The following is a 23664-nucleotide window of genomic DNA, read 5'->3' as shown; positions in this document are numbered from 1 at the left end:
AAGGTCTCTTATCACACATTCGGTGTTAAGTATACTGCCACCTATGTGGTAGTTCATGGGTTCAGAGTTTTTACCAAAGGGGATGACAATGCACTTTTTGGCATTGAGCTTGTGGCCATGGCTCTGACACTAGGCATCTGTCTCAGTGAGGCCCTTCTGTAGGATGTCCACATCATTTGGGGACTCAACTATGGCTACTAGTTTGCAGTCATCTGCGAACGTCATTAGCCAAAGGCCTTCTGTGTTAGCCTGTACTTCAGAAAAGTAGATACCAAACAGGAGATGTCCCAGGACTGAACCCTGTGGTACTCCGCTTGTCACTGGCTTGAAGTCAGATTTGGAGACTGCAACTTTTACAGTGTGGGTTCTGTCAGTGAGCCAGTTGGCAACCCATCTTGTGACATAGGGATTTATACCTAGTTTAGTGAGTTTAGCTATAATTACAGAATGGGGGATGGTGTCAAAAGCCATGATGAGGTCAAGATAGGCTGTGTGAACCACCTTACCCTCATCTACGGCTTTGGTGACTGCCTCAACAAAGTCGATCAGGTTCAGGAAGCATGCTCTGCCTTTCACAAACCTGAACTGTGTTGGGTCCAGAGTTTGGAGGTTACCAATGTCTTTGTTTATGAGTTCCATGATGATACGTTCCATGGCCTTACAGACCAGGCTCATCAGGCTAATAGGGTGATAGCTCCGGGGATCAGTGGTGGCTCCCCCTTTGTGGAGTGGGATAACTGTTGCCGTGCACCATTCAGTGGGCACAAAGCCTGACATGAGGCTATGATTGAAAGTGGTGGTTAGGTGGGGAGCCAGTTCATTCTTAAGTTTGTGTAAAACGCAGCCTGGAATGTTGTCCAGTCCCATGGATAATGTGTTTTTGGCTTTAGAGACTGCATCTGTTACCTGCATAGTTGTGATTACAGGGACTCTGCATTCTTCCTGTATAGATATGGGCCCTTTAGGGGGTGTGAGGGGGGTAAAGTTAGCACTAAACCAATCTGCCAGGATGTTGGCAATATCAGTTGGTTCTGTATTTTTCATGCCGTTGTGTTGTGACTCAGAGCAGATCTGGGTGTTGCCATTGAGATTTCTGACATAGCTATAGAATGCTTTGTGGTTGTCCCTAGAATCAGTGGCGATTTTGTTTTCATAGCTACTTTTGGAGGATCTTATAAGGGATCTCAGCTTCTTACTGAGACTGATCAGGGAGCTCCTCCACTCATAGGATTTTACTCTCTTTTGCAACAGTTCCTTCCTTCTGTTGTAGAGTTTGTTTACGGCAGAGGACCACCAGATTGGCTTCCTTTTTTTGGAGGATAACATCTTGGTTCTATTAGGGATAGCATGATCCATGCACTCGTGTAAGTGCTTATAGAGTGCATATGTGTAGGATTCAGCAGTTGTAACTGTATTGTCCATCTGCATGGGTGTCATGAAGTTCGTCACTTCTGTCTTAAGAAGCATGAAGTTGGCTTTGGAGAAATGTTTTACCTTGGTTTCCTTAATGGGGGGTGGGGGGATGTGGATATCTAGGGTGATTAGCTTATGGTCGGATCTGACCGAGTAGTTGACTTCAGTTGTGGAACACCAGTCACTCATGCTGGTAATTACTATGTCTAGGATATTGTTGCCCCTGGTGGGGGTGTGGATAAGTTGATCCAGTGCATTGAAATTTATGAATTCCAGAAAGCATTGAGTGAAGGAGTTGGTACATGAGTAGTTTTCCCAGTTAATGGCGGGGTAGTTGAAATCACCTATTATTAGGGTGTTTGGATGAACCCTAATATTTTCCAGTATATCAAGAAAAGAGGAGTTGGAATCCTGGGGCATGGTGGGGGATCTGTAGCAAGCTACAATTTGGATTGCAGTTTTGCCCAGAGTTAGTTGAACTTGGATAACGTCGGATGCATTATGCTGAGCAACTAGCCTGGAGGTGTGGATATCCCTAATGAATATGGACACACCTCTGCCCTTGGTGTTCCAGTCCAGGTTAGATGGCCGAAAAGTGTGGTATGAGTTATAGCCTGGTAATGCAGGGGTGCTCTCTGGAGCCTTGAACCAGGTCTCAGTCACTGCACAGATATCGATGTTCTCCATTTTAAGAAGTGCCTTGAGGGAGTGCATTTTGAGATTTAGACTTCTAGCATTGAGTAGCATTACCCTCAGTTTTTGCTTGCCTGTTCCTGTTAAGGTGGTGAATGGTCATTTGAACCTTGCCTAAAAAAGGCACTATAGGGGCGGCAAGAGCCTTAGCCAGTATCTGGAATCCCAGGGGTGACAGGTGCAGGCCATCTCTGGCAAAGTATTGTGGTCTGTTGACCATGTCATCCCAGGCAGACAGATACTGGATCCCCTTAGAATGACACCAGAAGCTTAGCCAATTGTTGAAGTCAATCATTTTGCCCTTGTACTGCGGTATCATTCTTGGCAATGGCAGGATGCTACTCAGGGCTAGGGTCACACCTGCCTGGGCTACAAGATCGGAGAGCTCTTCCATGTCTCTTTTCATGTAGTCCAGGGAGGTACATTTCAGGTCATTCACACCTACATGAACAATCACAGAGTCATATTTGTACTTGGTGTGGAGTGACCCGAGTGTGTGGGTTATGTGGTGGATCCTGGCACCCGACAGGCAGCTGACAGTAACCTTCTCCTTGTTTACCCTGGTGAGTGGGACATCAGTGTGCCTGACTATAGAGTCACCTATGACTAGTGTGTTGGGTACATTGTTTTGCCTTATGGGCTGTGGTTGAGTGGCACACTGAGTCTGTGGACTATGTGTCATTTGGGTTGTGTTGGAGAGGTGGAGGTTGCTTGCGTTTCTGCTTTAGAGGTATCTGTTGCTTGAGCAGATTATTATTGAGAGTCTCTGTGAATGCTTTTGTGTTTCTATGTGTGGATTTCGGTGGTGTAGGTTTAGTGGGACTATGTGATGAGTGTGGTGTGGTGCAAGTGTTTACCTTCTCCTCTTGACTTTCAAGTTCAGTCTTGGTTGAAGAGAGCTTTACCTCCAGTTTGGCTAGATAAGTGCATCTCTCACAGGTTGTAGTGTTGGGTGGTAGGAGGAGAGGGTTGTCTGTGTACATGATGCAATTGCTACATTGCCCCAAGATGTCCAGATTCATCAGATAGACAGGAGAGAACACTGGGAGCCGACCCTTGGACAAGACTGAATAAAAAACTATTTTCCTCTAGACAAGTGAGGAAAGTGAGTACAAGATCTGTTTTTCTCTAAGCAAGTGAGGAAAGTAAGTACAAAAACTGTTTTCCTCTAGGTAATGAGAAAGGTTGAGTGCTATAGTAATTTGTAGCTTATTTAGTGCTTACAACAAGTTCTGAACAAGTGCTGAGCACGAATAAGCAAATTCAAGTGCTAAAACTAAGAATCTGTATCTGAACTAGACTAGTTACAGGAAATAAACAAATGCAAATGCAGGCTTTTAAATCAGAAAGTTGAGAGAGATGGAAAAACTGCCCAAACAGCCAATAACTACAATTTCTGGGCCAGAACCACTCCTTATGTGGTAGATAGGTTACCTAGTGCTTACCACTCCCACTGATAAGCTAGAAGGCTTCCCTCCAACACAAAAAGGCTTGGGGGGTCTCAGGAGCTTACAAACAGTCCTGGATACAGCAAACATGTATCTGGACTAGACTAGTTACAGGAAGGGGGGGAAACAACTGCAAATGCGGGCTTTTAAATCAGAAAGTTAAGAGAGATGGAAAAACTGCCCAAACGGCCAATAACTACAATTTCTGGGTGATAAACAACTCCTTTTGTGGTAGATAGGTTACCTATTGCTTACCACTCCCACTGATAAGCTAGCAGGCTTCCCTCCAACACAGACAGGCTTAAGGGGTCTCAGAAGCTTACAAACAGTCCTGGATATAGCAAATCTGTATCTGGACTAGACTAGTTACAGGAAAGGCAGGAAACAAGTGTAAATTTCTTTTTTTGTTACAGTTAAGCAGAACACAGGTTCTGAAGTGAGGAGTATAACTACTGGCATATGCCTTCAAAATAGAAAGAGACTGCTTAGGTAAATTACTATAATATATTAGAATATAGCTGGCTCATTTTGTAAAAGTGATACAGTAATTGTGTCTTTGGCGTGGCAGCGGTGGTGCAGTGGTTAGCATTGCTGCCTCACAGCAAGAGGTTCTCCAGTTCAATTCTTGGCTGGGGTGCCTTCTGTGCGCAGTTTGCATGTTCTCTCTGCAGTTATGTGGGTTTCCTCTGGGTACTCCGGTTTCCTCCTAAATTACGAAGACATGCAGTAGGTGGATTGGACACTCTAAACTGGCTGTAGGTGAGAGTGTATGTGTGAGTGAGTGGTGTGAATGAACTACCTTGGCAGGGCTAGCCACCTGGCAGTGTAAACCTTGGCTTGAGGTGATCGTCACTGTGGAAGTGACACCCTGACCCCGTATGCAAAATAGGAAAAGGGGATGAGGATGGATGGATGGACAGTAATGTGTCTTGGGTGTGCCAGATTGTTCTTGTTGACGAAAACTACAGGGATAGGAATGACAGAATGATAATGACAGCTGCCATTAGTCTCTGCTATAAATGAGTGTGTGTGTGTGTGTGTGTGTGTGTGTGTGTGTGTGTGTGTGTGTGTGTGTGTGTGTGTGTGTGTGTGTGTGTATGCACCTGCATCTGTATGAATGCAATAGTTCTAGCCAAGATACTGCCAATGTTGGTAATTACCACTGTAAGGCGCTGGACTCAGCGTAGGATGACTGAGTTGCTAGGGAGACATTGCTAAACTGCATGATGCAGATAATACAAGAGTCACTGGACATAACAACTCAGCAGGGACAGACTGGGCAAGGTGAGAAAAAGTAAATATGCTTATAAAATACTGTCTTTTTGCAGCTCTCACAAGAAAAGCTTAAACTATGGTAAGTGCAAAGTACTTACTCTGAAGTAGCAACAGTTCCAGGAACCATTTCTACCTTTTATGATTTTAAATATAATCAAGAAATTTCCATGCTAATAGAGCAGTCAAAATAAATTGCTTTTGTCCCACTAAAGAAACTGGGTATGTCATAGCCTTAGAACACTTATCGAATATCCTTTTGCCTTTAAAACATAAATATTTTCTGTTTATTACATAAATATTAAACATAATCCCACACCTTAATGTAAAAATAGATATTTTAACATAAAAAATGCATGCACAAAAATCAGTACTTAGTCTTTCTCCAGATGGTCCTCTTTCTGTAATGTTCAAAACCAATGCAAAAAAATAAAACCAATACAAAAAAAATAAAATTAAAATCATTCATCACACAAACTTCACCTATTTCAAACAACACCAGACAAGACCCTTAAACAAGCCAAATGTAATTTGGCTAGAAGTTAATAACTTGTTACTATAACACCCTCTCTTTACAAAACTAGAAAATGAAGGCCAAACTTTTGCCACTATCACCACATCTGAATTTTTGCAAAACAGTTTGAAACTTCAGAGCAATCTTTTGCACCAATATTTCTTGACATTTTCCCCAACCCAAGTCCTGCTTAAAAGACCCCCCCCCCCCAATTTCTCTTTTCAAAAATATCCATTCAGTAGATACATATTTGGCTCAGTTATGGTGAATAGGCTGAGATGGTTTAACCCACAAATTCATAGCCCTTTCAACTCATCATAAACTAGTCATTAAGCAGTGGCATCTTATTTCTTATCTGAAAGGCATTCGCAATAATATCTCTGCTCTTGCCTGGTAAACCTTTTCTCACTACCTCATTCTATCTCTGTTCTTTGTCTTCTGCCAGGACTTCTTGAAAGAGCAGTATCATTCCAGCCCATACATTATCTCACTGTTTTTAATTGTCTTAAGCCTGAACAGCATGGTTTAAGAAAGAAGTGTAGTACTTTTACTGTCACACTATATTTCAGTAATCACTTATTTATTCCAGCCTTGGAATATGTTCTCATATTAGTGACTGCAAGGTGATTCATTAATTGTAGTATGCAACGGGTACTCATAATGTAAGATCTGTAGATTAATATTTCAATCAGCACTACTCGAATACCACTTTACAACCCGTAACCTAAATATCAGTTCCCATAATTAATTTAAGAGGCATGTTACCTGAGATACTGTCCCTTCCATAGCGCCCTTCTCAAGAATAAATTCTCATAATCCATTTACTTTGTTCTTACAAAGTTACCTTCTTCGGAGCTAAAGTATAAAATGTGCTTTCAGTGATTATCATTCCCTAACACTATTTCATCATTTAAAATCCAAGCCCGTTAACCACATATCACAAATATCATGTGTATTTGTATGAATAAATGAATTATTAATCCCTAAACTATTTAATCAGTGAAAAAAAAATTCATCATTATAGGAAGCCAGATTGTTTTAAAACTTAACTCAGATGCATTGCACCTATCTTTGTGTAGTAATTTTGTCATTTAGATGGCAATCTGGTGTTACTTCCAACAGTATGTCATACATATGACTGATTTGTTGAGCCATGCATCATTATTTAATTGATTATACGTTTAGTTATTTTCTTCTTTCTCCCTTTCTCTCTGTATAATACATTTCTTCTTGTTTTCTCTTTGATACTTTATGTAAGAAGGTCATGGCTAGAAAGGGGTGTCATTTCCAGCCTTCCTACCTTAAATGAAGAAATAAATAAATAACCAAACATAGAACCAAGCAAACAAAATATAATCTCTCTCTCTCTCTCTGTCTTGCAACTACATAGTCTGTTTCCTTCTTAAAAATCAATTCAACATTGTACCTCCTTCTGCACTCTGCCCAGAACTGTTATTTTTAGTAAGACTAATTGCTTCCATTATTTGGTGATTTTCAAAAGTTTTATTTTAATATCCATGGGGAAAAATAGAAATGTTATTCCTCATTCAATAAAATAAGTGATCACAAAATAGATTTCAATGTGTAGGACATAATTACATCTCCCATGTAAATATTAAAAAGTGTAAATAGCAAGTCAGGTGAATTATTGTAGAGCAGTTTCATCAAACATCAACTGCAGAACACAGATATTTGTCTCCTGTGAATATTGTTTCATAAGGAGGAAGGCTTAGAGCTTCAGCAGTCTGTTGGGTCTATGACTTGTGGTAATAGCAGGTGCTACAGTGACAGTCCGTATGGTTTTCTATCTTCAGATTGTCCATCAGGATAACCTTAAAACAAACAAATGAATAATTAATCACAAATCATTTGTAGCTTTTTTTGGTGGGGGGATACAATCAAAACATCTGAATGAAATTAATGTATTATATCAGGATGCAAAGCAATGAAAATGTGTGTTTAATATTGTTTATTTCATTTATTTTATGAAGAACAAATGCAACCTAATTTTGACCAATAAGTTAAACAGAAATTTTCTTTAGAATATTTAACTACCCATGCTGCCAAGCTTATTACAATGCCTCTTAAAGAATGTTTATATCAGTAATAATTTTTCAAATATCAAAATAAAAAATGACACCCAATGGAAAAAACAAAGTAATTACAACACTTTTAGATGAGTCACATATCTGTTAAATATGGTATGGCGTACAGAAACTAAAATTTATCTGCAGCTGCTGCAATATGCATCTGTGTTCAGCTACCTTACAGATTAGCTTGTGCATTTGAAAAAATAACTTATTTTTGTAGTTGCAAGTGCCAATGTTTGAAAATGATTCAGTGTTTCTTCAGCATGTCAAGGATGATATATGTCATTTCTGGAAATGGAAGTTGATTATAACTGCTAGCATATATTACCAGTAATGCTATAGTACCCTGTGAACTATGTCTTTTCACGTAGCTTCAACAAGGAAAGGGTAACCTATGACTTACAGAAAGGAAAACATTTTTTTCCTGTTATCCTAAAAATAGCAATCCTAAATTTTAAACACATGCAAACAAAAGTATGATTATTCAGTGCGCAGCATATATGTGAACGTCTTTGGAAAAGACTTGAACATCAGTGAATATAGTTAGTCATTGCGGGATCAGTTTGTTGGTGGATAAAACCCTTATAAATTATTTCACTTTAACATCCTCAGAGGCAGAGTCATTGGGGCTACCAGACTGGATATTTTTGTAGATACTATAAGAAGTGATTTTTAGGATTGACAATGGGCACCATCAAGAGTTCAGGAGTTTGGCCACACATGCGCCATGCATGCCACAACATACTTTTTTTTAATAATTATTTTATGAATTGAGAATTGAAAGCATTAGTAAGACTGGTGTTTTTTGCATGTGAACCTGCCTTTTTGGGTATTGAAAATCAGCTTCTTAGGTCACTTCAAAATCCTTTCAAGGGCTCTGGTGACATAAAAAAATGTGTTATTTTTTTTAAATACAGCTGTGAGAGAAGGGGCAGGTGTTATTTGTTCCATTGTTCAGTTAAGGACTTTGTTTGCAGCTATATATTCTGAATTCAGTGAGTGGATGTGATTAAACTGATACATTTACATGTCTTTGTGTTGACACAAAGATGTAAAAGCACATTTTAAGAGTATTTGCATATTAACTATGTTTGCCTTGGAGAGCGGTAAGATAATTTTCTGGAATCATTTTGTAATTAATTGTAGGTTTTTTAATGGATATGGATAAGTTTTGCTTAAAGGATCTTGTTTGAAAGGATATTTTAATGCAGTGGCCCACTTGTTTGATGCTTAGTATCTCTTGAAGGATGGAATACTGAATGTAATAGCTGCCCCATGTGCATGTCATTTGCATATCATAATATTACAAAAACTTTACAATGTGGTCTTGACTTGGTTAAAATACAAGTTAGGAGTGATAATTTAAGAAATCACCTATTTCCAAATGTGAAAGCAATGAAAACTAAAGAAACACAAACTGATCATCCTAAAATGGACCACTCTTCATTAATTAAATGTGCACTAATTGTTAAACACCCTGTGATAATTTATTGGCAAACTCACAAGAATAGATTAAGTAATTTAGTGTAATTACAGTCATGAGTAGAAAATATAGCAAATGAAACTGAGATTTTGAATGTGGCTATTATATCAAATGAGACTAATATTGTAAAGACAGAAAATCTTAAGAGAGGATTAACAAAAGATGAAACCATTAACTATGAAACATTTACAGAAGACAAAAAAGAAGAAAAGCTTTAGGGGCTTCTGTGGTTGGTGACAACAATGATGATATCTTGATGCCCCATAAAGAGATAACTCCAACTAAGCATAAAGTTGATAAACTGGGTAGAACTTTAATAAAAAGAAGAGGTCTTAGTCATTGGTGATTCGTTGTTAAAAGGAATTAAGAATTAACTGCCTAGAATTTGTATGGAGAAAAATAATCACTATACCATGCTTAGGTGGGTGTGCATTGTATGATATTTGCAATGTGCTTAAATGACTATTGATAAATATGGTACTGTGATAGCGGTAGGAGATATAAATGATGTTGGTAAAACAAACTATATGTATTACAAAAAATGTGTAAAAGAAATTATTTTGAATAATGAAAAGGGGTTCAAGTTAGACTCACATTTTTTATAAAGTTACAAGAGAATTTACTAATTGTTTTAGGAAGGAATGCTTTATGGCCCTTGAAATGTGTTAGGATATTAGAAGAATTTATTGTATATCTTAGAAATTATAGTTCAGGTAATTTGCATTGAAGTCATCAAGGTAATAGGTTTCTTCTCAGTTAACTACCAGCATTTGTTATTTTGTTTATAAATGAACAAGTGAATATTTCCAAAAAACAAAATAAAGGAGGCTTGTTAAGATTTTATATAATCAATGCACATATCCTGAATAATACGTTTCATCATCTTGAATTAAGATCAGCTCATGAAAGATATGATATTATTTTCTTAAATAAAGTTTAGTTTTCATATATGAACAAACATCTGTTATTTCATTCTTATGAGGGTTTTCACAATTATAGAACACAATAAAGGGTGGTAGGTGTGATGATGTGAGGTATTTCTGGCTATGCCAGGAGAAGTAGTGCAGTGGATGTGTAACATATGCCAGCATAGCTAGCTGGAGTTTTGTAAAGAATTATATGTCATTTGTATATCAAACTGATTTGTACAGATGTCTGTGTTGAAAATGTATTTGTAAAGCCGCTTGTGTTAAAAATGTGCTAACAGTGGGTCCTGATGGACAGAAAAGGAATATACCTGCATGTGAGACTATATTGCAACTGTTGAAATGAATATATTGTAATAAAGGATACTAAAAGAGAAGAGGTTAACCTCAGTTTATCTAACTTTGAAAAATAATCTGAAATTAAATTACCTGGTTTAGGCCATAAAGATTGTATCTTACAGTTCTGATTGCAGCAAGAGCCAAAATGTCTGTGAAAACCAGGACTAGGAATCTTACTGTTTTGATCTTAGGGGTGAACTAATTGCTACCCTGGAAGAGTGAAAGTTTTGAAATGGTTTTATAGCTTCCAGATACTGTAACACATCTCAACAAAGCTCTATCTGTGTGTATGGTAACACCTGTGTGCTAGATTCTAATTCATTTTCTAGTAAAGGGGGGGTAGTGTGGGTACCAGAGTCACGTGACCAGATATGATGTCATGTCATTCTATAGCCAGCACTGAAATTATATTTAGATATTAGTGAGAGATGTCACTTAGCTCTCAGCAGTCTGTTTTGATACCTGACAAGGAAAGACCACACACCCACTTCAGCTTGCCTTGCTCTAGTAAGTGAAATAGGGGACAGTAATTCTTTAGATCAGTCAGGAAAATATAGTGAGATTAGTTAAGTATTGTTTTTCTGTACCTGTGTGAACCTTTCAGTGTATGTTATTTTTAATATTTCCTGTGATTAAAACTCTGGTGTTTATTGTAAACAAATATTTAGTATTTTCATTTTTTTTCTTATTTACTATTAAATACAGTTAAACTCTTATTGTGGCTGGTCATTTAGAAAATATTTAACCTTTGAGAGTGCTTATATTTATATTTAGTTGGTGACACTGTGGCCATTCCTGAAAGCCTTACTGCATTGGTCAAACACTACAATTTGTATTAGTATTAATTTTGCTCAGTATAATTGGGTACCCTTGCAAGAGGCTTAGAGTAGCTGGCTTTGGAGTATTCTGGTAGTGGTAGAACTACCTTATAGTCTGGGCATAGCTGGTAAATCTGTGCCAGCCTTTCCCGTGTGTGTGTGTGTGTGTGTGTGTGTGTGTGTGTGTGTGTGTGTGTGTGTGTGTGCATGTGTGTGTGTGCGTGTGTGTGTGTGTGTGTGTGTGTGTGTGTGTGTGTGTGTGTGTGTGTAAGTTACTTGGAGCAGGGACACACAGCACTGGTTTCACAGAAAGGGTGGTAGAGGACTTGGCTTGGAACATTCTGTTGAGGACTCAACTCTACAGCTGTGTCAATGAGGAGTCTTACTGGGAGCATGGAGAGAGAGAGAGAGACGGAACCTCACCCCTTGGACTGAGTGTGTTCCCTTTGTGCTCTTAAGGGAAATTGTGCCTGGTGCAGACAGCTGCATCTGGAAATACTGTATGAGTCTATTTTTGTTCCAAGTGAATGTCCCTCACCAGTGTCAGTAGTGAGGATTCAGGCTGCTTGATTACTGTCCCAGAGCAAGGACATCACAGTGGGGTATGTTTCTTTGTGAATAAAAACTATTACACGAGTACCATCCATACAAGTACTCAGTTTGAGATTCTTGCCTAAAATACAGCTTTGAAAAAATAAAGATGTAAAGGAGTGTTTATTTTGCAGGCTCCCAAGTCAACCTAAATATGAAATCACAGAAGGAGCACAGTACAAGGACAAGAAATAAATCACCAAATCAAAGAGCTTCACAAAAAGACCGTATACCTTATTCCAATTATAACAACAAAGCAAAGCATAAAATGCATTAACTTTCTCACCGTGTTTTTTATCCTTAGCAACTGGGACTTCCTCAGATCACAATACACATCCAAACATTCCTTCCAATTAAATACTCTTCCCCACAAAAAGAACAAACTGAAACAATTAAAACTTAATTGTATGATTGACCCAGTCATAGGATATAATTATTTCCAAAATTCAAAGTTTTAAACCTTGTTCAAAACCAGCGCTTTTATAAACAATATATAACAAAAGGCTTCTAAGCAGTGGGTTATAAATAATTATAATCATAAATTCATAATAAAAGGAATGAAAACCAGAACATCTACATTAGAAGACAGTTTAAACTAAGCTAAAATCAAATGCATACCCTATAGTATAACAATACTACTCAATATAAAAAAGCCTATAAAAATCCTAAAGTTAGTCAAAACCGAACGTTATTAAATTAAACTAATTTATGGTACCAATACCAAGCTACCCATCAAAGAAAACTAAACCTATAATGCTGCTAATAGTCTTTCCTTCTAAAATCGTAAAATTATTACTTGATAAATAGCAATACTTTAAAATATATAATTATAAAAATATGAAAAAAATGTAAATATGTGAATAAATAAATGTTAAAGAAATATATAATCTATGCTTTACTGGTGTGAAAAGAAACCATAAGGGGGACAAAGTCCATAATAATCCTATTCTAATTACAATCTGGCTGCTCTCAATTTTAAAATTGGCACCAATTTTAAAATTGCCTAAAATACAGTTTTGAAAAAAATAAAGATATAAAGGAGTGTTTATGTTACAGGCTCCCAAGTCAACCTAAATATGAAATCTGAGGGTTTAATGACTCGCTTTTCTCATATTTCTTAATAGATTTTGATATTATTGCATGAAATGTAAAATGGGATGAGCCATCAGTTGGCACCAGTGAGTTAGATAATATAGCCCTTGTCCATATAGAACAGGGCTATACTCAGGTAGTTAAAGAATAAACTAGAAAGGAAAATCTTGGGTGTAGTATGGGTTAAAGACACTAATGCCCTGAAGGAATGTTTAACAGAGCCTGAATTATTAGGGTCTGATCACATGGGTGTGTCACAGAGCTGTTATTGTAGTTCTCCTCATAGTCCTTCACAAATACAAGGATATTGGAAGGTGTTCTATGAGTTAGATTGTAAAGGAATTGAATGTACAGAACTGGGAGTAGGCAATGTATTGTAAACACATTAAGGAAAAAAGGAAGTCTTTTTATGACTATATTCATGGACTGCTTGTAAAATATGTGTCCATGGTGTGGGTTAAACCATATAATAGTCATCTCCTATGGTGGAATAGGTCACTGGATAAAGCAAGGAAAAATATTTCTAGAAAAAATGTAAAAAGATCAGAACTGGGAAGTGCAGATAAAGATATGTATTGACTAGGAATTATTTTAGGTGGCTTATACATTCCATTAGAAGTAATTTTGAAAAACAAAATTGGTAATATGCAGAATAGGTAAATAAAAGGTTTTTAAGCATTTAAGACAATACATAAAAGGTGTAATTATGGATTCTATTTAATAGAATATGAATGTCCTATCACCTACCCTAAAATACAGGTCCAAGTTTTTTTTTTAGGATCATAGGAGTTTACTAGGCTATCAACAAGGAGGTCATTTCAAGCCTAACCTTTTCATCCCAATGTAATACCATACATATGCTAGTCAAAACTCAGGATTGCATTTAATAATGACTGCCCATGTCCAGGAGGGTTGTGGGCACTATCTCATGTAAGAATTTATAATTCACCTTCACTCATCCAGGTTCCTTTTGAGCAGTGTTATAGAGATGCTCTGTTTCACATGAATTTGTAGCCTGTTCCAAAGACGTGGAAGTCACTGGGAGACACATCTGTCCCTCCAGCATGTCCTATTTAAGTGACAGGCCATTTTTAGGTCCCTAGAATGCATAGCTCTAGTCCGGTTTGATTTACATATATGCAGCAAGTTCATTAGGTTTAGGTCTGAAATTGCTCTGTAAGCCAGGCATAAATCTCCCCTAAGAAGTCTATACAGTACAGAGTATGGTGACAGGGACTTTAGTCAGTCTGTGTACGGCACGTGCTGGAGTCCCTTGATTTTCTTTGTTAGAAACCGCTGAGGTCTCTCCAATTGCTGCAGGTGCTTTTTATGGTACATGCTGAACAGGGTGTTATACTCAATTATGGGCCTGATTAGTGCTGAGTATAGAGGGGTTATAACCTCCTTTGCTCTCGAGGTGATGCCTTTACTAATTAAGTGTGCTACATAGAGAGTCTTCCTGACTACAGCAGACATATAGTGGTTAATGTTAAGGTCGCATTCAACCGGTGATCCCAGATCCCTCACCACTTCATAGGTACTTAGGGTATTGTTGGTGATTTGATAGTGTGAAGGGATATTGTTTTCCCCAAAGGGAAAGATAATGCATTTCTTTGCATTCAGTTTGAGACTGTGACTAAGACATCAGTTGTTAGTCTGCATAAGATCCTCCTGGAGTATACTGACATCATTTGGGGATTCAATAATTGCACCCAGTATGCAGTCATCTGTAGACTCGGTCAGCCACAACCCCTTTGTTTTGACCTGAACTTCTGCTTAATATATATCAAACAGAAGGGGGCCCAGCACTGAGCCTTGTGGCACCCCACTGGTGACAGGTCTGCTGGTTGATATGGAGCCACCCACTTTGATGGTGTGTGTCCAGTTTGTGAGCCAATTGGCAACCCATCTTACAACAAAGGAGTTTACATTCAGTTTGCTAAGTTTATCGGTAATGCTCGAGTGTGGGATTGTGTTGAAAGCCTTTGCCAAGTCAAGGTATGCAATATGCACAGATTTGCCCTTGTCAATGGCTCTGATCACATTTTTGAAGAAATCCATCAGATTTAAGAGGCAGGATATTCCTTGATGAATCAGAATTGGGTTGGATCCAGGGTTTGGAGGTTGCCTATGTCTTTATTTATGAGGTCCATAATAATATGTTCCATGGTCATACAGATGTGGCTAGTCAGACTCATGGGTCTGTAATTCTCCAGGTCTGTTGCTAGGCCACCTTTGTAGAGGAAAATAACTGTTGCTGTTCTCCATTCCACAGGAACAAAGCCTGTGGTTAGGCTATGGTGATGTTAGCTCATGTATTAGCCTGTTAAGATGACAGAGTAGGATGCCATCTAGTGCCATAGAGGCTGTGTTTTTGCCTAGGACAAGGCTTTAGTAACTTGCTCTTCAGATACGTAGGGTGGGGCAAGGGGTTTGAGGTAAAGTTTGTGATAAGTTTGGAGGGGATAAGGGAGTGAAATTTTCACCAAACCTATCTGCTAGCAGGTTTGCTATATCTGTGGGGTCAGTGTGTGTGACACCATTAGTCACTAGTTCTGCACATGCTTGGGTCCTACCCTTTAGGTTATATACATAGTTGTAAAAAGCCTTATGGTTATCCTTGGCTGTGCTTGCTAAGTTTTTCCTCAAAGAAGCCCTTAGATGATTTGACATGTTGTTTTAGTTGCCTGTTGAGGCTGAAGAGGGTGTTTTTACATTGCTGGGGCATCGCCTTTGTTTACTTGGACAGCAACTTTTTGCGTTTATTGTAAAATTTGTTGATGCTGGATGTCCACCATGATGGCTTGTTTTTACTTGGGGCTCTGGCTTTGATTCTTTCTGGTACAGCTGAGTCTATACACTTGTGCAAGTGATTGTACAGGGCTTTAGTGTAACCCTTGGTGTAGTTACCACTTCTAGCTGGGGGGGGAGAAGTTTTTTAGTCTGATTTCACCCTTTGTGAGTTCTGGTGTTAGTGCCAGCTCGAAGGTGACTGATTTGTGGTCAGATTTAACTAACGAGAGTCCCACAGTTGTGGCAGTGCATTCGTTTGAAATGTTGGTGAGGACCAGATCCAGAATGTCTGTTCTCCTTGTCGGGGTATGGACAATTTGTTCCAGGACATTTGAATTAACAAAGTCATGGAACTTTTCCGCTAGTGAGTTAGGGTTAGTGTAGCTTTCCCAGTTGATGGTGGGATAATTGAAATACCCCATAACTAGAGTTTTCAGGAATATTTGGATTGACTCCAGTTTGGTCAACTAGGCTTCATGCACGTCATGACCCATGCAGGGGGATGTATAACTGGCTATGATTTGAATGGGGGTTTTACCCACAGTAACCTGAACTTGGAATAACTCCATGGAGTTGTCCAGTCTAACTAGACGGGAGGTGACTTTATCTCTAATATAAACAGAAACACCGCCTCCTTTGATTCTCACATGTTCGTTTTTCAGTCTGATGGTGTAGAAGGCATTGTAGCCTTGCAAGGCCAGGGTACTCTCTGAAGCCTTGAACCAGGTTTCTGTGACTGTACAGACATCTATATCTTCCAGTGATAGAAGTGCTTCCAGGTGTGTAGTTTTTGGTTTAAGCTGCTAGTATTTAACAGCATGACTCTTATTTTGTTATGATTGCCAAATTTCACATTGGTAAGTTTGTTTTCGAGACCATGCCTAAAAAGGTACTATGGAGGAGGCAATAGCTTTTGCCAGCAGCTGAAAGCTTAGTGCTGCCAAGTACAAACAGTCTCTGGAAAAACAGCGAGGTTTGTCGACCATGGCTTGCCAGGCTTACAGAAACTGGATCCCCTTTGAATGACACCAAAAACTAAGCCAATTATTGAAATCAATCATTTTTGTTTATACTGTGGAATCATTCTAGGTGAGGGTAGTATGCTGCTCAAGGTTTGGGACATACCTGCCTGGGACACATACTCAGAGAGCTCAATCATGTCTCTCTTCATATAGTCCAGTGAGGTACATCTCAGGTTGTTCACACCAACATGAACTATGATAGAGTCATAATGATACTTGTTGCTGGGACACATGAATGCATACATGATCTGATGAATCCTGGCACCAGACAGGCAGCTGACCGTGACTTTCTCCTTGACCAACCTGGTGAATGGGACATCTGTGTGCCTCACTATGGCATCTCCAATGACAAGAAAATTTGTTTTTTGAGTGTTACACCTTTCGGATTTGGTAGGCAAGACACTGGTGTTACTATGTGTCATGAGTACTGTGGGAACTGTGTTAGTTGTAGCAGTCTTTTGTTTTGGAGGTCTTTGGTGTTTCGGTAAGTTTATTGAGAGAACCTCCACATATGTTGATTTTTTAATTTTATACGTACTATGTGTATGAGTAGTGATACTATGTGCATGAGTAGTGGTGGATGGGTTGGCAACCTCTTCAGTGTTACTATTTCAAGTGCAAGAGAGCATGGATTTAAGATTCTTGGTATAGATACATCTCTCGCAGTCTGTACTAGAGTGAGTTATTGGTAGATGGTTGTCAGTGTACATAAGGCAATTGCTACACTACCTCAGGAGACCCAAGTCAACAAAGTTGGCAGAAGAAACAGGGGTAGTTCAACTGTCCATAATGCTAAGTTGAAGGACTGTTATCACGAGGGGGGGGGGGGTTCAGGACCAATCAATGAGGTGCTCAGTGGATCGATATTTCTGCTATTTATTTCTTTCTGGTAATTTAATAGGTCACAGAACACTTGCAATATTTCTTTGACAAAAAAAAGTACTAAGGATGAGGACTACATTAATGTGCTACAACTGTATCTAAGGTAAAAATTACTGATTTATCTGTCCGGCTAGGGTGCACAATTCCATGGCAGTGAGCAGTGCTGTACAATGGGCAAACAAGTAGAAACTTGCTGAAATGCAGGGCTTAAATACTAGAAGCTAAACACTGGAAACATTTTAAAAGGGTTCAAAAGGACCAGTGAGGATGCTTACTCCAAGCCCTAGACCAATCACCCTTTACCAGACAGGTTCCAATCACACACTTTTTTCACTAGAGTGCAGAAGGGCCCTTTCCAATCAAAGATGGCCTGGAAAATGTGCTCAGAACAAACAGCCACTACAAACAGACCCATATGCAGCAAACCTGTATCTGGACTATGCTACAGCTAAACGTTACTCTAGTTTGGCAGGAAACACTAAAGAATGTTTCACACAGCAGAAAAATGGCAATGAGACACTAAACAAAAACATTTTAAACAGCAGAAAAACAGCAAGGATACTCTAAAGAATGTTTTAAGCAGCTAACAAATCAGTTATTTTAACATTGCTTGATGGGAAAACCCAACAAGCAGAACAGATTGTTTTGCAACAGTGAAAAGTACCAGCAAATACTTAACAAACAGTAAAATTAGCAAAAATAGTTTTGCAAACAGTGAAAACAGGAATAAAATACGATTTAAAAGGCACAGTAAGGCAAATAATTGCAGTGCAACAGTGAAGTTTAGTACATAGTATTTAAATACAGTATTAAAGTCGGTGGCAGACAAAAAAGTCCAGAAAATAGTATAAATAAGTGAAAAAAAAAAACAAGCAACTTAGGTATTTTGGGAAGCTCAGAAGCCTCTAGTCATCAGGTGTTTCAGATCAGAGTTGTGGCTGGCAGCCCACCTCAGTTCAGCTCAGTTCAAACAAGCAGAAACCTTCTGAAATACAGGGCTTAAATATTAGAAGTTAAAAACTTGAAAAAAAATTTAAAAAGGTTCAAAAGGACCAATGAGGATGCTTACTTCAAGATCTAGACCTACCACCCTTCACCGGACAGGTTCAAATCAGCACACTTCTCTCACTAGAGTGCAGAAAGGCCCTTTCCAATCAAAGATGACCTGGAATTAATCTACAGAGTATCTAGCAATAGAAGGGATGTGGCTGTGGAATGTTCCTTTGGTGACATCGATAGTTGTCCAGCAATTACTACTGAAATGTTGGTTAAGACCTTGAAGTTAATTAAGCCAAATACAGCTGCTGGTCTAGGTGGACTAAAAGTTTTTTTTTTTTGTTTGTTTTTTTTTTAGTAAACATTATACAGTTTTATTATTCCATGTCTGCTCAATCTTTTTTCAGGAGTCATGCTGGCTTCATTCCACATGTTTGGAAAATGTTTTTGTATTCCCACTATTTAAAGGTGATGTTACAACCTTAGTAAGTAATTTTAGGCCAATAAGCTTAATTAGCATCCTGGATAAATGTTTTGAGAGGGTACTGTCAAATTTGATAACTTAAGTATTGAATTCTATTCAAGATTTATCACAACATGGCTTTATTGCGGACAGATATTATATCACAAATCTCCTTAGCTTTTATCAATCAATTTGGGAAATGCTAGATAATGGTCTGCCAGTGGACACAGTGTTTTTGGACATAGCTAGAGCCTTTGATACTGTCCAGCACAATGACATGTTAAGACTAATAGTGGGGAAGAAAATAAATTGCTATGTGATTAGATGGGTGGGTAATTGGCTTCACATCAAGCAAACTTGTGTTAGGATTGGTCCTAATTTTTCTAACTCTAAGGAACTTTACACTGGTGTTCCACAAGGGTCCACCTGGTCACCAATGTTTTTTTTTTCTATTTTTTATGTCTAGCTTTCCACAATCAAGCAAAATATGGTTAGACAAGTACACAGATGATACAAAAATATGTGCAATTATTACCTCAGTGGATGAACAAAAACTAGGCAAAGATGTTTAGATAGTCTGGTATCTTAGAAATCCTCTACTAATATGAGGTTTAATGTTAAGAAAACTAAAGTCATTCACTTTGGTTCAACTAACTGAAAATATCCCTATGCTGTTGATGATTTTATACTGCAAAAAGTGTCAATGATTTGGGCATAGGCATTGACAAATCTTTAAGATTTGAACAACATTTAAAGGAAATAATAGGAGATGTTATTGTAAAAACAGAAATATTTGACTCACAATTACTAGCCATGATGACAAGGTACTTATACCTCTGTATAAAGATGTGTTAAGACCAGTAATAGAATATGGTGCCGCTATGTATGTTTTTTCCGGTTCTCGAGTAGTTAGACTAGAATAGTTTCAAAGATATTATTCTAGTGAAGTTAAGGATGTTAAGGACCCTATAAGAAAATATGGGAGAGTCTATCATTATTCTCCATTGGCTACAAGCTCATAAGAAGAGATTTAATCATTACCTATAAATCGTGCATGCTGATTACTATGGTGCTTGCATTGTGAGCAATGTTCTAGGACATAAACATGAGACAGCAAATAATAATTTGTTTGTTGAGAATCGCCCCAGGGATTTTACATGATATTTAAAATGTTTTCATATTTGGGTTGGAATATTTTGAAATTCATTACCCGATAGAATTAGAAGGGTGGACTCATTGCTATCTTTCCTTTGGATGAATGGTTCAGACACAGAGTGTATTGTCCTGCTTTTTGGGGGTGGAAAACTCATTGATGGCCTCTCTAGGGACTGGGTTTAATCCTCAAGAACATTTAACATTGAGATATGCTCAAATTTAAATTAAATGTCAGTGGCTCAACAGGTAGTTTTGCCATATCAGAGGAATGTGGATTCTCTTCTTGCAGGTGATTTAATTTATTTTCAGTTGCTGCCACTGCAGTGCAGGGTTAGCAGGTGCTGCCATACTGACTGTGCTGCCTTCAGATGAGACATTAAACCAAGGTGACATCAGACTGACTTGGTGGTAGCTCAGGTAGATGTAAAAAATTCCACATTTACCAAAAAGAGTAAAGGAAGCTGCCTGATGCCCTAGCCAAATTTATCCTAGTCAGTATAACTACCACTTTGGTTCTCTGCTGAAAAGAGGCCACTAACCTGTTTGGTCTAACTCATTAAACAATGGATAAATTAATAAATAAAAATTTAAGAAGTCTTGACATATTTGTTATACTTTTATTTTATTAAGTTATAGACATTGTTTTTCAGACTACCAGGCTACCTCAATGTTTCTTTTTCCTTAGTTTGGTCATTTCAGGATTTTTGTTTTTACTACTTAAACAAATGCCAAGCAGAAACAACCACTTTATTTGATGTTGTGCTAGTATTGGAGGGGGAGGGGCTTCTGGCAACAATGCCCAAGGCCACAACAATGTGAACTGCAGAGACTAATTCAGCGATCATAAGGTCTGTTGAAACCACACAAAGATTAAAATAAACTCATGTTATTAATATACTACCTCCTCTTTATGGGGGCTTAAATATTCCACCTCAGTATTAAAATACAGGAATTACTTCCCTCACAAAACTTAAGTTATATACCACCATATTCTGTTGCAAGATATGCACCCATTTAGAAAGGCAAAATAATATATCTTATATTAATGGAAGCAGCTCTCTCTTTCCTGATTATGAGTCATCTGAGCCCATCTGCATAAGCAAAATTCAGTTATTCTTCTAACTGTTGTGGCACATGCAACCCCTTGTGTTTTCTACTTGGTATATATAGCTGGCTCTGCACTGAACTAGACTCATTTTGGAAATGATTTCTCGTGTTCATTATTTCATTAACTGATTCCTAGTAATTGATCTTAATACCACATTTATGGTTTCCACATTTCTTTTAAGCTGCATAATCAGCAGCTATTTTAAACCCCTGGATTGTAGATGTTTATGATAAGCACTGCTTATGCACATTTAAGGTATTTCTCCTTATACCACCATTTGTGTGACTGTGAAGTTAAGTACATTTAAGCACCAGAGAGATGTGGATGGCAAACCCTCCATATGGGGGGGGGGGGTGTAGAGAACATAGTACAAACATCATGCAATTAGACTTTGTCTTCTTGCATTGTCAGCTAGTTATGATTGATCAGATACCATTCACAAATTTGAAAGTCAGTTATTCAGTGGAGAATCTGCCATGTAGTAGTTTTTCTAGAAGCCTTTTCCCACAGACATGCCACACATTCTACTTGGCGGAGTCTTTACTGAGCATCCTCACAGACACTGTAAATGTTATATAATGTTAGAAGTGTTACAAGCAACAATCTTATTTGCTTTTCAATCTGGTTATCATTTGGGAGTGCAGAAATATAATCTGCAGGTTTTTTAACTGAAGTAATCATTGCCCTCCCCCATAACGTGTGAGGATACATAAAAGTCATCTGATTGTCATTTTGAAGGAAAAGATGATCCAGCTGCAACTACCAGAAACTCTATTGCTGCAGGGCAATTTAGCAGAAAACTGGAAGCTGTGAATAAAATAAACTGATTTACTCTACGATGTGAGTAAATAGCAGAGAAGCCTGAAAAGATATAGTGTGCCACATTTCTAAGTGTTGCAGTGGATGAAGCCATGATGATATTTAATGCAGTCAACCTCCAAAAAGTGGAAAAAGACAGAATAGTACAGGCAACAAAGGAGAAATTCAGGGGCTACTGTTATCCTCAAAATAAAGACATCCATTTATTTATTTATTCTTTACAGGAAGCTGAAGTTTGATGGAAACTATACATGCTTGAGTTACTGTGCTAACAAAACACAGTAAAAAAGATTGTGGATTTGGCGATTTTTTTTTTTTTAGATTCATTGACAATAAACAAGATAGTCTGTGATATAAAAAAAGTTATCAAAACAAGAAATATGCTCGTAAGAAAACAGGCTTGACCTTATGTCAGTCCTTGGATGTATGCAGAACAAATGGCATTATAAACCAGAGTTAAATAAGTTTACTGAAGAAATGCAAATTTGCAAGGTACGATGTTAGTCAAATATTAAAGTCAAACTGAAGTAACACTTAAAATGAGAATACACAGCTATGGTAATGGTGAAAATGAAAGAGATGTGTGCTGTACAAAAAGGATGGTCCTACTGAAATTCAAACCCCATGCATTAGAAGAGGCAATAGTCACGAGAAAGAGAAATGTTCAGCATTTAGTCAATTTTGCAGAAGCCACAGTAGAAGAAATCATTTTGCAAAGCTGTGGAAAAGAAAAAAGGTAGTTTCAAAGAATTTGCATGTTACTGAAGCAAAACTCAAAAGCACAATGTATAAATATTAAAATGAAAAATACTAATGTAGTGCAATCAGTAATACAGAGGCAAAGCAACAAGATAAGCAGTCAGACTGTTGCAAAAGAAGCTCAAAATTAATAAATGTGGTGCTGTATTTAAATTAGACACTGGTACAGAGTACAATATTTTGTCAGAAAGCACTTTTAAAACAATGGGATTGAAAGACACTGAGAGGAAAGCAATCCACTTATTATTACATGCATGCATACATACATACATATATACATACATATAAATGTTTCAAGCATAAGCATTAATGCCCTTCTAGCTTGCCAATATACCAAAACGCTTGTTCCCATAATAAATGTCCAGGCTGTTCTTAAAAATATCTGCACTAGTACTTGATTTAATGTAATTTGGTAGTCTGTTCCAATCATCAGTTACATCAGAGAACCAATTAGTACACTTCTCATTCCTATAGAATCTTCTACATAGGTTATCTGATGATTCTGTAGTACTTTTTGATAACCCCAAACATTTCCAGAGGTAGTTGTCCCTAAATGCCCTGTACACCTGAATAAGATCTCATCTTAAATATCTGTAAGAGACACTGTACAAGTTCAGATATTTTAGTCTTTCATAATAACGTAGACTTTCCCATCCATGGATGCTCTTGGTCTATTTCCATTGTACTCTTTCCAGTTTATTCATGCTTGTTTTCCTATAGGGTTTCCATATTGTTATTCCATACTCAAGTTTGGGTCTAATGTAAATAACAGACAATGACTTCATTATGTTTGATTTCCTAGACTTTATAAATCTTTTTAAACAAACTATAGTTCTATAACTATCATTATCCAGTTGGTTGATATGATTAGAAAAACTCATAGCTGAATCTACCCATATACCCAGGTCCTTAAATGAGTCTACAGTTTCAATCACTGTGTGCTGTATTAAATATTCACCTTTCAATTTATGTCTTACAACTCTCATAT

General features: G+C 37.8%; 1 protein-coding gene across 1 annotated transcript in view; it reads right to left on the bottom strand.

The window, feature by feature from the left end:
• Nucleotides 1-6823: 6823 nt before the first annotated feature.
• Nucleotides 6824-23664, bottom strand: part of CGA (glycoprotein hormones, alpha polypeptide) — a 99538-nt gene continuing 82697 nt past the window's right edge. Inside the window, exon 4 of the mRNA XM_044067447.1 lies at nucleotides 6824-7172. Within this exon, the coding sequence (XP_043923382.1) occupies nucleotides 7095-7172 (78 nt within the window). The 3' untranslated portion in view covers nucleotides 6824-7094. The remainder of the gene's footprint in view (nucleotides 7173-23664) is intronic.

Source organism: Protopterus annectens, chromosome 1.part0 (assembly GCF_019279795.1).
Source record: "Protopterus annectens isolate FY-2018-M chromosome 1.part0, PAN1.0, whole genome shotgun sequence".
Classification (NCBI taxonomy): Eukaryota; Metazoa; Chordata; order Ceratodontiformes; family Protopteridae; genus Protopterus; species Protopterus annectens.
This window is presented reverse-complemented; position numbering and strand designations above follow the sequence as displayed.